This window comes from Peromyscus maniculatus, chromosome 2, assembly GCF_049852395.1.
Source record: "Peromyscus maniculatus bairdii isolate BWxNUB_F1_BW_parent chromosome 2, HU_Pman_BW_mat_3.1, whole genome shotgun sequence".
In the NCBI taxonomy this organism is placed as follows: domain Eukaryota; kingdom Metazoa; phylum Chordata; class Mammalia; order Rodentia; family Cricetidae; genus Peromyscus; species Peromyscus maniculatus.
Window position 1 is genome coordinate 22,755,785 of NC_134853.1, and position 16,626 is coordinate 22,772,410.

General features: G+C 38.9%; 1 protein-coding gene across 1 annotated transcript in view; it reads right to left on the reverse strand.

The window, feature by feature from the left end:
* Window positions 1-13,496: 13,496 nt before the first annotated feature.
* Cngb3 (cyclic nucleotide gated channel subunit beta 3) overlaps window positions 13,497-16,626 on the reverse strand; it is a 172,728-nt gene continuing 169,598 nt past the window's right edge. Inside the window, 2 exon segments of the mRNA XM_006983287.4 lie at window positions 13,497-13,742; window positions 13,744-13,932. Of these exon segments, the coding sequence (XP_006983349.4) occupies window positions 13,650-13,742; window positions 13,744-13,932 (282 nt within the window). The 3' untranslated portion in view covers window positions 13,497-13,649.

Consider the following 16,626-nt stretch of genomic DNA (forward strand, 5'->3'; position numbering starts at 1 on the left):
AGAAGTTCGAACCAAGACTGGCAAGTGAGTCATGTTGAATCAGGTTTCCTTCTTGCCTCACATGTATCATTACCTTGCCAGCCAGGTATTTCCAGAGCCCTCCACATTCGCCTACTGTGCCTTTGACACCAATAACTCTGAAAGTCTCTCTAGTATTTCCTACATTATAACACCGTCTACAACCTTCTACCACCAGATGAAATGCCAAAACACCCATGCAGCTCTCCCATACCTTCCCATTGCCTTCAGTGTCCCTGTACTGAGGGCTTGTTTTCACAAGTTAAGGTAAAGGTGAAGAGAATCTATTACTATGATAACAAATTGATAGACATGTTCCCTAACATTGTATGTACAAACTTTTGATCCATCCATCTAGTGTTCCAGGCTATCTGGACTTTCTAAACCTGCTCAGTCTCCTGGCAGGACAGTATGGACTACATAATAAAAGCCTGTCTTAAGAAAGACAAAGTGAGGGATGGGAGAGAAAGGAAGAAAATAGAATTAAAGAAAGAGAACCATAGGAGGATGGACTCATACATAAACAATGATAGGAGTGAACTATTTTCAGAAAATCTTACAACTTAAGATATGGACGTCTTTTTCATTCAGTACAAGGAACCTAATGTGAAGATGATCTGGCTATGACACCTGTTACCTCATTGATCACTAGATAGGCAAATGTTCCCATCCTCCCTAACCATCCCATGCATGTCCCTCCTGAAGCTGTGCCCTTGATAGGAGAGGATGAACTTCCCTGATAGAAAGGGACTCTTCTCTGCACAGGGTATATGATCTTAAAGCCTCCCTTCTAGAATCTCCAAAGAAGCTCTCAGTACAGGAACCAAGGCAGTGGGAAGGTATGGGAGAGCTGCATGGGTGTATGGCATTCATCTGGTGTTGAAAGGCTGCATAGGATGTTGTAGTATAGAGACAATAAGAGAGGCTTTCCTGTTGTGCCAAAAAATAGTAGGCAAATAGATTGGCCATTGTTAGGATAAACAGACGAGTATGTGCTGCAACATCCATTGTTTCATAACTAAATACCTTTACTCTTAGAAAAGTGACATTTAAAAACTATATTAAGTCTTTCATATAGTCCTTTTTTTGGTGAAATCTGTGATTAGTTTCTTTTTGTGGGACAAGTCAAAATTAAAAAAAAAAAAAAAGCATAACACAGCAAGCTTGACCACTATTTAACCCCAAGAAATATATTTGTTTGCTTGAGAAAGTCTTTTAGAATGAGCATCCCTGGTATTCATGTTTGAAAAAAAAAAATGGTACTTTTGTCCTTGAAATCTACCATACTCTTTCACAACCCAGGATACAGGATTATAGGATCTCATTCCACCTTTCATTAAATGAGGATGTGAGTAGGATCTGAATTCCCTTTCAAGTTTCTGATTCCGAAGGAAGCCACAACTGGATGTGAGAAACCACATCGACAGTCTGGTTAATAACCCTTAGGAGGCACCATGTACTCAGTTATGGAATCCTACAATTACCAACAAAGAGAGTTCTCAGAAATTTGTTACACAGCCATTCACAATGAGCAGCAATGACTGGAGGTGGGGAGAGACAGAGAGAGGGGTGTGATCTCTCAGGCATTTCTCTCTTTCCTCATGCAAGGGATTATTGTCTAGAAATGTCAGGTTGTATTGCTTAATGATGCTCATTTGTTTGACCTTTGTACCATCCGTTCTAGTCCCAAAAGATATAGTCTGAAAAATATAGCCACTCATAAAATTTCATAGGGGAAAACATCAAATTTTACTACAGTGTTATGGATAAGGTGCTTAAAACATGAATTTCACGTGTCTTTGATTTGATTAGATATAATAAATTGCAAAGTGGACTGGTGATTAATTGCTGCTGAAGAATTACAAAGAATTCTCCTAGGAAGGCAACAGAATTATTGCAGGTAGAGAACATGTTCAAATTACAGAAAGTGCAGATTCTCCTTATTGGAGGTCTGTGCAGCAATATTTTATCTAACATATAACCAAAATGAATCAATCAGTCGTATATTAGTTTAGGACTATTTAATATCAGTATCAAGTCAGAAGTTGTCTCTAGACTACAAAACAGGGGTCATATTACTTCTCCCTTTAGATCTTAGAGCTTTGGGTCCATTTAACCTAACTTTTGTGAAGTATGCTGTAAAGTAATTTCTAGTACAAAGTTCTCTCTCTGTGTTAGAAGAAGGAAGAGTTTCCTTATTTTTCAACACAGCTTTTGTATAAGGTTGCAAGATTTAGCAAACAAAAATACAGGACAAAATTTAAAATTGAATCTTGTAAATAAACCTGTAAAAGTAGGTCTGTCTCAACATGAGGGAATGGGATGGTCAAGCTGGGAGAGAGAAATGAAAGAGCTATCTTGGTAAAGGGAGCCATTATGGGATTAGGGAGAAACCTGGTGCTAGGGTAATTTCCAGGAATCCACAAGTATGACCCCAAATTAGACTACTAGCAATAGTGGAGAAGGTGCCTGAACTGGCCTACCCTGGTAATCAGATTGGTGAATACCTTAACTGTCATCATAGAGCCTTCATCCAGTAACTTATGGAAGCAGATGCAGAGATCTACAACCATGCACTAGGCCAAGCTCTGAGAGTCCATTCAAAGAGAGGGAAGAGGGATTATATGAGCAAGAGGGGTCAAGATCATGATGGGGAAATCTATAGAGACAACTGAACCAAGCTCGTAGGAACTCATAAGCTTTAGACTGAGCTGTGGAGCCTGCATGGGACTAGGCCTTCTGCATATGGGCTACAGAGGTGTAGCTTGGTCTGTTTGAGGGGTCCCAGGAAGTAGGATCAGGATCTATCCCTGGTGCATGAGCTGGCTTTCTGGAGCTCATTACCTATGGCGGGATGACTTGATGCAGGGGGAGGGGCTTGGTCCTACCTCAACTGAATGTACCAGGCTTTGCTGACTCTCCATGGGAACCCTTACCCTTTTGGAGGAGGGAATGAGGGGGGAGGCTAGGGAAGAGCAGGAGGAGGGATGAGAGGGGGATCTGTGGTTGGTATGTAAAATAAATAAAAAAAAATTCTTAAATTAAAAAAAAGGAGACCTGTCTCAAATGTGGTACAGGCATATCTGTACCCCAAACTATTCATCAAGTAGGAATTCTATATTTTATGACAACTACACCAGAGTGATAGATGGGGGGAAAATGTTCACAATCCTGAGGAAGATCTAGCTGCTTTACAAGGTAGCTCTTCAGTCCTTTAATTAGGAAGTAGTAACTACTTTCCAACTTCTTAGATCTGGGCTGGTCTTTTGTTCTACACTGGTGATTTACCACTCTAGAGTGTGGTAGAGGGATTAATGTGCCAACTCTGAGTGTAGGCTCCAGACTGCTCTCATTTCTACTTTCTTTGTGTCTTTGGTGCCCCGTACATCTGCCAAGCCCAGGCTAACTTTTTGATGAATGAATGAGAAACTTCTTGGATTAGAAAAAGAAGTTCATCAGATATGGTCCTACTTAGGTCCATCCAGTCACTTCACTGGAGGAAGAGTTTTTTAAGTTAAGTCCAAATGGAATAGATGAGTCATCTAAAGTAATTAAAAACTGACAACATAATAGAGCAAGGATTTTTACAATGTTCTGGAGACTGAGACCAGGGCCTTACTCATGCTAAGCAGTCTGCTACTGAGCTATATCCCCAGCCTTGAGTCGGGCATTGTTAAAGGCTAGAGAACAGTTTACAGATTATGCTAGGTTTTTAAGGGTTGTGGATCAACATGATATAGGAGATAATTATTTGTTATATGTTTGAGCAAAGAACATGGAAATAACTTCTCTAAATCAAAGGAACTTGCTTGTTGAAATAGACATTTGTATCCAAAGTAAAAGGGAAAAAAGTATAGGGGCTGGACAGAGGGCTAAGCCATTAAGAACACTTGCTGTTCTTGCAGAGGATCTGGGTTCTATTGCTATCACCCACATCATACCAGCCTGTAACTCCAGTTCCAGGGGATAAAGATAACTGTCGTCATAGAGCCTTTATCCAGTAACTGATGGAAGCAGATGCAGAGATCTCTTCTGGCTTCTATGGAAATCTTCATGCAAATAGTGTACATACATACACTCAGGTATATGCATCCACACATGAAATAAGTCTAAAAACTTTTAAAAATTCAATAAAAAACATTATATTGCTTCTGCTAGATGCATAATTGTTTTCTTTATTCTTTGAAAATCTTATTAAAAATTTCAGTTAACTAGTCAATTCTGCATTATACTGAAGTCAGTTCTGGGTGTGGGTGGGGAAGGACTATCAGGTATCTATGCACCATCAATCACCCAGTGAGTCATCAGACTACTTGTTGATTAGACAAATGATTGATGAGCATAGATTATATGGATTCAGAAAAGACAGGCATGTGGGTTAGTAGTTGAGGAAGAAAGAAAAAGTAATCTCTGGGAAACTTTGGATGTCTGGCTTTTGACTCTTGGCTAAGATAAGAGTGTGGGATTTATGGTGTGGTCTTAGAAGTGCTAAACCTGGTGGCTCCAGATTCTGTTTCTTAGATGAACTTTTTGTGGTGAACTAGATGGTTTGTCAGTCCATCTCATTATCTAGCTGAGGCCCATGGGTCTTTACAAATCTAAATTCCGCCGGGCGGTGGTGGTGCATGCTTTTAATCCCAGCACTTGGGAGGCAGAGACAGGTGGATCTCTGTGAGTTCGAGGCCAGCCTGGTCTCCAAAGTAAGTTCCAGGAAAGGCGCAAAGCTACCCAGAGAAACCTTGCCTTGAAAAACCAAAATAAATAAATAAATAAATAAATAAATAAATAAATAAATAAATAAATAAATAAATTCCTTGCACAGATGGTGCCAAGTTCCAGGGCAGGGTGTTAGTTCTTTGTGTGAGCTGCATCTTTGAGCAACTAAGGGATATGAGTTGGCCCTGAGGTGGCAATCAGGCAGGGTTCTTCCTCTTGATGCACTGTTTTTATTGCCTTATTAGATGAAAGTCCCAGTGACAGGATGGGCTACCACCTATGAGTTTTGGTCAGGTAGACCCTTTAAACTCCCAAAACTATACAGGCAATTGCCACTGTGGCTGCTTTCCCAACAGAACTAAGTGGTAAGACCCTATTTCAGAACACTATATATTCTGGTTTTAGGATATAAAGAAATCATGTTGTAACTGAAATAGAAGCTTCTTCCCTGATAGCTAACTCTCATAGTGTCTGAAAGTTCTAAGCAGGCTGCTGAGGTAGAATTTACATCACCAATATAACTCAGTTCTGGATTTTGCATAATACATTAACAACTGGCTGGGCAAGGCATGCCTACTGGTGCAGGAGTGGCAAGTCTGTTAGAGGCACAACCAACCACTCTGATTACTCTGCTCAGCTTTGGTCAAAATTCTGAGATTCAGTGACTATCAAATGCTCAACCCCAAATGGGATGTCTATACCACCCCCTCCAAGGCTCAGAGAATATCACAGAAGACAGGATAGAAAGCATCAAGAGTTGGAGTAAAGGATGGAGTGTTGTGGAACACTGTTTTCTGGACATTACATGGACTTGTCACTCTTGAAGAATAGTCCTGTGATTACCCACACAGGATCTGCACAAGATTGGTCCTATCAGCATCTTGTAATGGAAGGACAAAAGGCTCACGATACCCCCATCGCTCCCTAAGGATTGTTAGCAATGAATGGCTTCTGTAATGGGGAGAGACATTTTCTTTAGTATAGCTACTGGAAAGGTCCACATATTTCTATAGGCAATATAACATATATACTACGTTCTGAGTACTGACACCTAGCAGTAGGCAACAAGACCTTTGGGAGACTAGGGATAGTGTTTGATGGTTGTTTGGCATCAAAAAACAGTGGGAAGTCTTTGTCCATAGCAGTGAGGCTTCAGATAGACCACTGGAAGATAAACCTTCTACCTTGAAGAGAGTTAGGCAATAGCTATTGGGGAATTTATAAATCCTCAGTTGATGCAAACCTCAAGAGGGTAGAGCACTAAGGCTTGGAGGGCTGTCTGTATTATAAACTGGATTGTATTATTGAAAGTTTCAGAGATAAAGAAGCTGGGGATACAGTTCAATACAGTGCTTGCTTAACATGCATGAAGTCCTGAGTTTAAATCCCAGCATCACATAAAACTGGGCATAGTGACACATGCCTGTAATCCCAGAATTAGAAAGGTAATAGCAGGAGGATCAGAAGATCAAGGTAATCATTGGCTATACAGTGATTTCCAAGACAGTCTCAGACACATGAGATTCTATCTTAAAAATCAAGTTTCAACAGTATCACTGAGGCCTGTTAGTGATAGCAGCCATAGAGCTCATCTGAGGAGGCTTGGGACACTGGGCAGGGAATTTCATGTTTATTTCAAAACTCCTGTTTACTCAATTGCTTTTCATTAGTCAGTTATCTTGTTCGAGAAAAGTAAAACACAACAAAAATGCTACTGTGGTTTTCCTTTAATTTTAAGCATTGTGTTAAACAAACAAACAAAAAACTTTTTTGGTTGATATAGCAAGTGCACAACTTTATGGTGTACCATATGATAAACAGAGTGTTGTATTGTGTAACATTTCCTGAAAGTGCAGAAGATAATCCCTTGAAATAGAACCATCACAGGTTTTGAAAGGCAGTTGTAAGAGAGCGTTTGTGGCCATATTTGGAAGCATAAGATATGCATAGTGATGAAAGAGACAAAGGCAGTGTGGACAAAGGCCAGAGGAAACAGCCCAGGTAGTACCATAAAAATCAAGGGGATTAGCTTGAGTGAAGGGTAAGTTTGTGATCTTGTTAATTAAATTAGCATAACTAATATGTAAGCGGTATGAGAGATGCAGTATAGAAAGGCAGAAAATTAAAGGGACATGGAAAGGGACAGGAAAGAAAAGAGGTCCTTCATCCTGGCATCTGATTTTGCCTTTCCTGCTCATAGAGTCAAGAAACACCAGACTTCACTGATTAAGTCAAAATTCCCTACAGAAATGATATGTGTTTTCCTAAAGACATCTCAAAGAACACCATAAGTGACAGTAAACAAACTGTGCTGACTTAGGACATAAATGATTTATAAGCTTGAGTTTTAGCTCTTCTCTCTTAGTCTTAAGTCTAAACATACACACTGTACACCATGAAACTGTGAAAAGGGGAATTCTTTAATCTTTAAACTGTGTTATAAGTCACAGTTTTAAAATTTTGTATTTATTTTTATTTAATGTGTATGAGTATTTTTTCCTGCATGTATATATGTATAGCACTTGTGTACCTGGTGCCCATCGCAGTCAGAAGATGGTATTGAATCCCCTAGAGCAAGAGTTACAGATGATTGTGAGCTGCTATGGGTGCTGGGAACAAATTTCTGTCCTCTGAAAGAGCAGCAAGTGCTCTTTACCACTGACCCATCTCTCAGGCCCCATAAATTGCACTTTTTAAACAACGTAGCTTAGACAGTTGAAGGATCACAATTGTAGTGACAGAACATTCAGTGGAGGTTCCTGTTTTGGAGGGAAGTCCTTGTGCTGCTGTAGTGAGTAGTAGCATGGAGTGGTGTCTCTGCTGCCACTGTCTCTTACTTGCCCTATATGAGTCCCTGTACTTACTTTCATTTCAACTTAACAGTCAACAAGGTGCCCAGATAGGAGGCAAGACATTTCTAGTTGTCTTTTCAAGGGTGTGTGTGGATAATGCCTGCATTGGAATTGGTAGACAGAATGACACAAATTGCCCTCACTATATGGGAAAGTGTCATCTAGTCTGTTGAGGGCCTAAGTAGAACAAAAAAGGTGGATGGAGGGAGAATTCACTCTTTGCCTGACAGCTTGAGCTAGTACCATCATCTCCTGGGGTGTCTGAAAATTAATACCATCTGCTTTCCTGGTCTTTAGGCTTTTGGCTATCAGCTTTCTTGGGTCTCTGTCTTTAAAATAAGAAAAAAATTAATTTATATGTATATGTGTTTGCCTGCATGTATATATGTGCACTATGTGCATGCAGTGTCTGAGAAGACCAGAAGTAGCCATCTAATTCCCTGAACCTGGAATTTTTTTGAATCACTATGTGAGTGCTAAGCACAGAACCTGGGTCCTCTGCAAGATGAGCAAGTACTCTTAACCACTGAGCCAACTTTCAAGCCCTGGATCTCTGCCTTGCAGATTAAAGATCACAGATGGACTTATATATTATATGGAACATATGTAAATGTCTATATTTAAATATATAATAGATGTATTACATAATCTATGTAAGTGTTTATTATCAAAAACTGGCTCACATAATTATGGAGACTAAGCCTCAAACCTTCCCTTTCCAATCCAAAAGCCCAGGAAAGCTATTGTTGCCTAGAGAGCCAGCCTCCAGCAGCTTAGAGTATGCAAAAAAAAATCCATGAATGTGGTGAGGGCTAATCTTTTCTATCTGAGGGGTAATAAAGGAAACACACATGTTCTGATTGTAACTTTCTCTTTTACTTCAACTTGAAAAATCTCCTCTGAAAACTTATCTGTATCCACACAGCTATATATCTCTTCACATAGCTACATCTCTCTTCTACACAGCTACACATCTCTCCCCTACATAGGTCTGTCTACACAGATCTCTCATAGAAAAAAACTCTGAACAAATATATGAGTTACATTTTGAGGGACACATAACATTTCTTGAGCAAACAACAAGAAACAGAGCCATTCTGATAACACACGAGAAGTCACATGATTTCTCTCAGGCTTGTGATGTCACCTGGACTGGCCAGTGAGTGACCATGATGACGCTTGACTGTCAGCCAAGTTCCCTTAATGTGCAGTCTGTAAAGCAAAGTCAGGAGGCACATACACTGAGCACCCAGTGTTTCTCAACTGAGAGTGACATTGAAATTCAGGACCTAAACAATAAACAGTTGACTTAAGTCCTGCATCATAAAACTGATGTTAGGGGTATGTGCAGAGAGTCAATTGTTGAGAGAATCTATGAAGGGACTTATATCTTTAATGTTACCAGCCAGACTTTTGCAAGTGACAAGCTGGCACTAAAGTTGCTTCATGTCTGACCTTGATTCAGCAGACACCTGGGAATCTGTCATTGTGCAATTTATATGCAGGGGCAACTTGTCTGTTTTAAATTTGTTTTGATGTCTTAAATCAGCTAATGGTATAAAAAAAAACTATCTTTGTAACTGAGAATTTGTTATTTTCCAATGTCAGTCTGAGCTATGAAAAATATCCCAGTATTGTTTCTATTCATCAAAATTATACAGCTTAAAAAGAAATCATCTTCCTGACCATCCACAGACATATGTGTACCCAGAAAGTATAAAACATACTACCAATGAGCTGTGTAAAGAACCCCACAGCTGTTCTTTTTAGGGAGGAATTATGGCGTCACATGAGAAAATTACAGACAGAAACAAATGGTAACCACAGCCAGTAACCCCATGGTCTTTGTCTAGTTTGGCTCCCTATCAGACAGGTATTCATCTGGTGGGTCAACCAGTTGAATATTAGTTGTCATCTGCTGTTTATTCTATGGCCCCCACAGAAAGCTCCTTTTAGGAGTCTATTCTGAGCCCAAAGGCTTGAGAAGCAAGCGAATCAACAGTGTAATTCATTCTGAATTCAAAAATCTACTGGTTTTCTTTCTTTTAAAAGCCTAACTAATACAATACCCAAGTAAGGAAGTACAATGCTGAAAAATGGTGTTTTAGAAAAACGTTATGGCAAGAGGACCTAGAAGTTAGACCAGTGAAAGAACTGACTTTAGGTGAACAGTGAGTCTTTGTTTGGATTGAACGAAAAATACATCCTGGATGTTAATTGTAGAACTGAAAAAGAAAGCAAAATTAGAAAGATTTTAACTATGGAATAGGGAGTGGCAAAGAGAACAGAGCCACAGCTCCACAGCTGCCCGAGGAGTTACCTTCACATGTTAAGGAACTTGCCTCAGGCAAACTCAACATTGATGGCTTGGATGCTGAATTTCAGAACTAGGCAGTAAGAAGCAGGGTTGGGTCTAATAAAAATAATAATTTAATATAGAGTTAAACACAAGGGTCAAGAGAAAGAGAGGTACTTAGAAAGAAGGACACACCTCAGAGCATGGGCACAGGCTTCTCTAGGAGAGTTGCACTTCACTGTCTTGTTAACGGTCCTACAGATTTTGCTGGGTTTTAAGCCGTTATCTCTAAGGTGTTGCTAAGAAACCTAAATGAGATCACAGGGTAGTTCCTGAGGGACACCTTATAGGTTTACAACTGATAAGGTAAATTCTAGATCACAGGGATGCAAGAATGTACAATGTATTTTTACTTAAATTATTTAATATATTTTTATTGTATGATGGGGGAAGGGAACATACACATGCATGCCACAGTAAATACACAGAGGTCAGGGAACAGATTTCAAAATTAGTTTTCTCCTTTTTTTGTGGGTTTAAGTCCAGGTATCAGGCTTGCATGGCAAACACTTTTACCCATTGAGCAATCTTACCAGCCTCAAAGTGGGATCTCAGCATAGCAAACTAGGTTGACAACTTTGTATGAGAGGCCCAGAAAATGCCTGGGGAAGGAATGAGACTCTACCCAAGATCATCTACCTTCAGGTCTGTGCCTAGGCTATTGCTGTTTTATCATAAACCATCTCAATATGAAAGGGTTATTATGTCTCACCAGCTGCAAAGTGTTTGGTACCACTGAATTTTTGCAAAAATGCAGTTTGGTAGATTTTTCAACTTTGAACACTTGAACTTCTAAAAAAAAAAGCCTAAAAGCTTCTATGTGGACAACCTTCCCAGCAAATATTAATTTTACTAGAATTCTTCCTTCTCAGTTGGTCTGAAGATTTTTGCCTTTGTTATAGATGGTTTTAGCCACCGTACTAAATTGAACCCAGGTCCTTCAGAAAGCATCAAGTGCTCTTAACTGTGAACCATCACTCTAGACCCTGGTCAGAGGTTTCAATCAGATTCCTAGGCGAGGGGTTTCTTCTCCTGCTTTCCATAGGTTCCTGGTCTTTCTGTCCTTCACCAGTACCACTATACAATAAATTACAGAGCCATTGATTAATGCTATTGATTATGCTTGAAACTTAGTATTACTGATTGGAAATAAAAAGATGGTATTATCTGAAAAGGGAAAATATGAGAGGATGAATAAGGAAAAACAGAAGAGCGTGAGCTGCAATGGGATATTTGGGTTTTCTTTGGAAAAAGTCAAAAGGAGCGAACGTGTATACAAGCCCACCATGTTTTCCTTTTTTTTTTTTTTTTGTTATCAGATTCTTTCTTTCTGGTTTCAAAATTACCATTACATACCCTAACTCCTACATATTGCTGATGCAAAAACACAAGTCTCCCATCAAAAGAGTAAGAGATGGTTTATTTATGAAGCAAATATGAGGTCCCAGGCCATAATATAGTTCACCCCAAATTCCATTTTCAAAGGTGGCAGCAGCATGAAGTTTTTATGGTGACAGAACAAGGGAAGTTGTCAGTGAACACACTTTTCACATGTGTTGGTGAGTATGTAAGGTACCTTCGTTACCACATAAGTGGGAAATCTCTGTTGAAGGTTCCAGATACTGTCAAATGACATTCTTGGCGTTTGAGCTTGTGGAAGCGAAACAGCCTGTTCATACATTCCAAAGGGATTTACCTAGTAAAGGATATTAGGTCATTCCCAGAGGTGGGTAATGAATGGGTATGGAGGAGGCTAAAGGAAGCTCAAGAAAATTTGTGATTAGGATCTAGATGTGCAACCTTCTAACCACTCCACAATCATTGAATTTTTAATGATTATTTAGCTTTTATAGGCTAAATAATAGCATCATTTAGCTTTTATAGGCCCAGCTTCTTTTCAGAACCTTTTGTTCATAATATTAAAACTGCCATTTAAAAATTGCCATTTAAAAACTTCAATTATGAAAAATATCAATCAGCCTTTTGTAAAAATTGATCAAACAATACCTTTGAAAAAACAACTTTTGATTGTCACAAAGCATGTTAAATCCATCCATATTGTATAGTTTTGAGCAAATTTAATTTATTAAAATTTTCTTTGCAAAGTGCTATTACAATAACCATCTTCTGGGACTTGGAAGCAGCCATATTACAAAGAACTCAACATTACATACTAATGGCATTCATTAGAATGAAATTTTGTATATATTATTACTTTCAATACTAGCCTGGTAATTTTGGCCTCTTACCAGCATGCAACTTTAATTGTCTTAGTGCTAACTGAAGTCTGAGGACAACTTCCTGAAGGGCACTTAATTAACCTGAAGGTTTTGTAAACAGCTGTACATGTAGATCCCGAAAATTGTGAGGAACTGTCAATCTGAGGTGTGCTGTATGTAGGACCTCCTAATCTTACTACTTAGAACTGTAGCTTAAAACAACAAGGCACTCCGATCAGGTACCTTTTAAATGAAGCCAGTGCTTAAGAAAGATTCTGGAAAATGTTACATTAGCCTGCATCAAGATGGAAACAGTTTGACTCCACTCTGCCTGTTGGGCCAGAGGAGTTAGAGTGCTGCCTTTTAAGTTAGTATGAGGGCAAACATTGAAATTCATTTGGAAAGGGGTCCACTTTTTCCAGCACGTTGCTGCCATCTGATTTTGCCGAGATGTGCTGCCGACGGGTTTTGCCATGTGAAATAGCATGTGCAAGGCTGGTGACACAGTAAGCAAAAAGAATAGAAAGTCCAAGTGAGACTTTCTTAAAATGAACTGTAAGAGGAGCGGTGGGCAAGTGCTTAGAATAGGGATTGTGCCTCTATGAGACTTCTTTTTACAACAGGAAAGGGGGATCTTTTATCTTGTGTGCCATCTGTGAGAGGTCTTATTCTAGATAGATAGGTGAGCACCCCACTATTTTGTTCTGTTGTATTTTTTTTTTACTCAAGTTATCTTTCTTGAAATGGGCTGATTGAGAAACGCACCGTTGGTCAGGTGAGTTAGACTCCGAAAGTTTGTATAAGACATTGTAAGTCACTGGGGTGAGGTTCCAAGAGGTTGTGGTCTGGTTGCTAAAGTGAGGGAACTTAGCTTGTGATTTGTTTTTTTGTCTCTATAGGTTTGTTAATCTTGCTAACAGATATTGGCCTTGAGTGAAAATCAGAGTTCTTATTCAGAAGGTTCCATGACATCAGCCCATTTTAATGTCAGCTGCCAGATTTAGTGACTCACCATCCTTGTTTAAATAGAAACCCTTTGATTCATGACCTATTTTATTAAAACATTCACACCCTTCCACTATACATAAGAGGTAAGATGAGTCTACCTGGGACACTTGGCCAATATTAACAGTGCTGTGCCAGATATAACATAGCGCAAAAATGTAGGCAGAAAGGACAGTAAATCACGGTAACATTAAATCAAGTTTATCAAAGGAGAACAAGGAAACATCATCAGGAGAGAAGAGGAAAAATAACTACTATAGACATTTAAAAGAAATAGCAATTGCTCGAAGCTGGTAACAGTGGAAACTAGGGTTGGTCAATGAATAAAACCATTGTCAGATAAGTCCTGAAAATGAAGCTGTGGATTTGCCTGGAGTTTCCACAGGTCCCCCAGAGGTTAGTTTCCCTCATTAATTTAAGCTACAATCCTGGTTACCATCTCTTTGGGAATGAACTAGATTCTATCTAAAGATAATCAAACACTTACTGCTTAGCCTTTTCTTTGATTGCAATAGTCAGAAATGCTTCCCCAGTCTCAGTAGCAGGAGCCATACTGATGATGAGTGATTGACGGGCCGGTTCCTTGTGAAACTGCCTCTTTAATCAACTGGGGCATTTCCTCTGCTGTAATAGAACTTACTCTGCAGTTGGACCCGTCCGGTGTTTTTTTCTGCTGGCTCTGTTCCTTGATCTTCATATTATTTTCCTTTCCTCTCTCTTCCTTTGGAATTTTCACCTTTTTTCTAGAAGAAGCCATGATAAAGAACTAGTGTTGAAACCATAATTGAGATATTAGAGTCACCACCAAACACCATCTAAATGGAGTGACTATAGCAATCATGTCTGTCTTGCTGCTCACTGTCATTTCTTACTGTTTCCTGTGTTTAAATGTTCGTGTAACATGCTTATTTTATGGAGGTGATATTTTAAATATTTATTAATAAATTTTAATAATGTATATTTTTAAACATATACAATATAGAATAGAAAGTCTGGCTTCCTTTCCAATAATGGCAGAAACTCAGGGAGAAACTCACATCTCTTTTCTTGAGTATTTGAGCTATTTTTTAAAATCTACATTTTGTGTGTTGTGGGAGTCTGTTGGAGTCCAGCTTCCACCTTTCAACGGGTTCTTGGGGGAAGGAGAGAGGAATGAGGAAGAATTAGATAGAAAAAATAGAAGATGATAAGAAAGACAGAGACACAGAATAGCTTCAGGAGGGCCCTGGGTCAATATCCAGTCGCCCCAAGGTTTATTCCAAAGGGCTTTTTATACAATACCAAGGGGCAAGGCAAAGACCTCCCCCTTTCAAGGTCAAAGCACATTGTTCAGCCAAATGTAGACTCTTCAAAACACCTGGTAACCATGCCCATGGCCAAATCATCCCATTATGCAGCCCTGCTGGGTAAAGCAAGCTCTTTGACTTTGAGTAAGGTCTTCCTAGGAAGCTTCTTTGAGTCTCCACAGTGTCCGTGTCCGTGTCCGTGTCCGTGTCCGTGTCCGTGTCCGTGTGTGTCCGTGTGTGTGTGTGCCACAGCATCCATGTGGATGTTAGATGACAACTTGAGGGCATTAATTTTTTCTTCCACTATGTGGGTACTTGATTGGACTCAGACTGGCAGACTTGGCTGCAGGTACATTTATTACTGAGCCATCTCTCCAGCCCCAAGCTATTGTTTTTTAGCTAGTTCTATTTATTAGTATTATCTGTAGAAATCTCACATCTTTAGTGCATGTGTTTCTTGTACAAATTGTTATTTTTAGGTTGCTAGAGCTGAGACATTTGGTTTACATTGTACTCTTATTATTCACCACAGTGTTATGTGCAAAAGACAAAGGTCCAAGTTTTAGAATCTTAAAATGTGATGATTTTGTAATATTTGTTTTCTTCACTTTCTGAAAGGGTTCATGGCTACCCATTTCTAAATGTTGGAGAGAGCATAACAATTAACTTCAGAAAGCTTGAGTACCTGTTCTATTTCTCTATATTTGTTTACAACAATTTACTATGAGCATCAAAGAAAAGCAGAAACAACAAAAGGAGAAAAGGCAGCATGGTTTCACTGTCTTTACATTCCTAGGAATTACCAGGTAGCTCAGTGTAAATCTGAATGTTGATTAACAGTTTGCACCATAGTTCATTGTGACCTAATCCAAAGTCGTGGACTGGGTCTGTTTATGACACAGATGTCTTGATGAAATATGTAGGGCTGTTTCTGTTTCTTAATATTTTGTTATATGTTGATTAAATATTTGTGAAAATGTTGCTCACCAGCATCTTGTTGACATGATTTATATATTTACATTTCTATGTGTATGTATTTGTTACTCTGTGTTCTGAAATGTCCCTCCATAGGTTCATATGTTTAAATACTTGGTCAAATGGCAGCAACATTTGAGATTGTTGTAGAAACTTTTAGGAGGTAGAGTTGAGCCTTGGTGGAAAAAAAGTGAGTCTCTGGATGTGGGCCTTGAGATTTTGTAGCCTGGTTCCACCTCCTGCTTACTCTTTGCTTCCTGACTGTGGATATCATGTGACTGTCTGGTCTCCTGTTCCTGCCCCATGCCTACCCACTGTTCACCCCTTGAACTGTAAGCCAATATTACCTCTTCCTCCCTTAAGTGGCTTCTTGTCAGATATTTTGTCATAGCAACTTGAAAGTAAAAAAAATAAAAAAAAAAAGCCATGATTCCTGTTCATTCTTGTGGCCATGATTTTAGGACTGGTGTTTGTTTTATCAAGTTACCCTGAACACCAGAGTAGCAAATATAACCATTGCTCCCAGGGGAAATATAGGGCCAGTTTCCTATGGATCTTAGAGCACATGGGTTTTTGTCAATTGATAAATATATAACTTTATTGGTTGCATGCTTTTCTTTAGAAATATATTATTTAATTCTCAAACTAATCAATGAATTACACATTCCCACACTGAGCTCACAGATAATTTGACTGTTACCAGTAACCCGAGTACAGATTATAATATGTATTTCCTCTCTCAGTGATACCATAGAATTTTGTACTTAGGAAGTTTGGGCAGTACTCAAGTACTATTCTTAGTACAATAAAGCCACCAAAAAATTTAAATTGAAAACTCAAAACTACAAAATAAAACAAAAAAAGCCATGGCAACAAATAGATTGCATCGGACCACTTATTTGCCTAAGAAACAGGAGTGAACTTGAGGTCAACTTCCCTGATAGTGCACCTATCAAATTTCCTCCTTTTATTTTTTGGTTTTATTATTTTACTTGTCATGAGTGACACAAAAATATGTGTGGATTTGGGGGTTACCGACAAATTATCATAAAGTAAGGAGATTCACACATATAGAACTCATGAACAATTAAATTTGAGTGTATTTATGAATATGCATATTAACTCAAAGTGAACCAGTGATGATTTCATCTAATGGTAAAAGGAGAAAAAGTTTAAATAATAAATGCCAATCTAAAGCA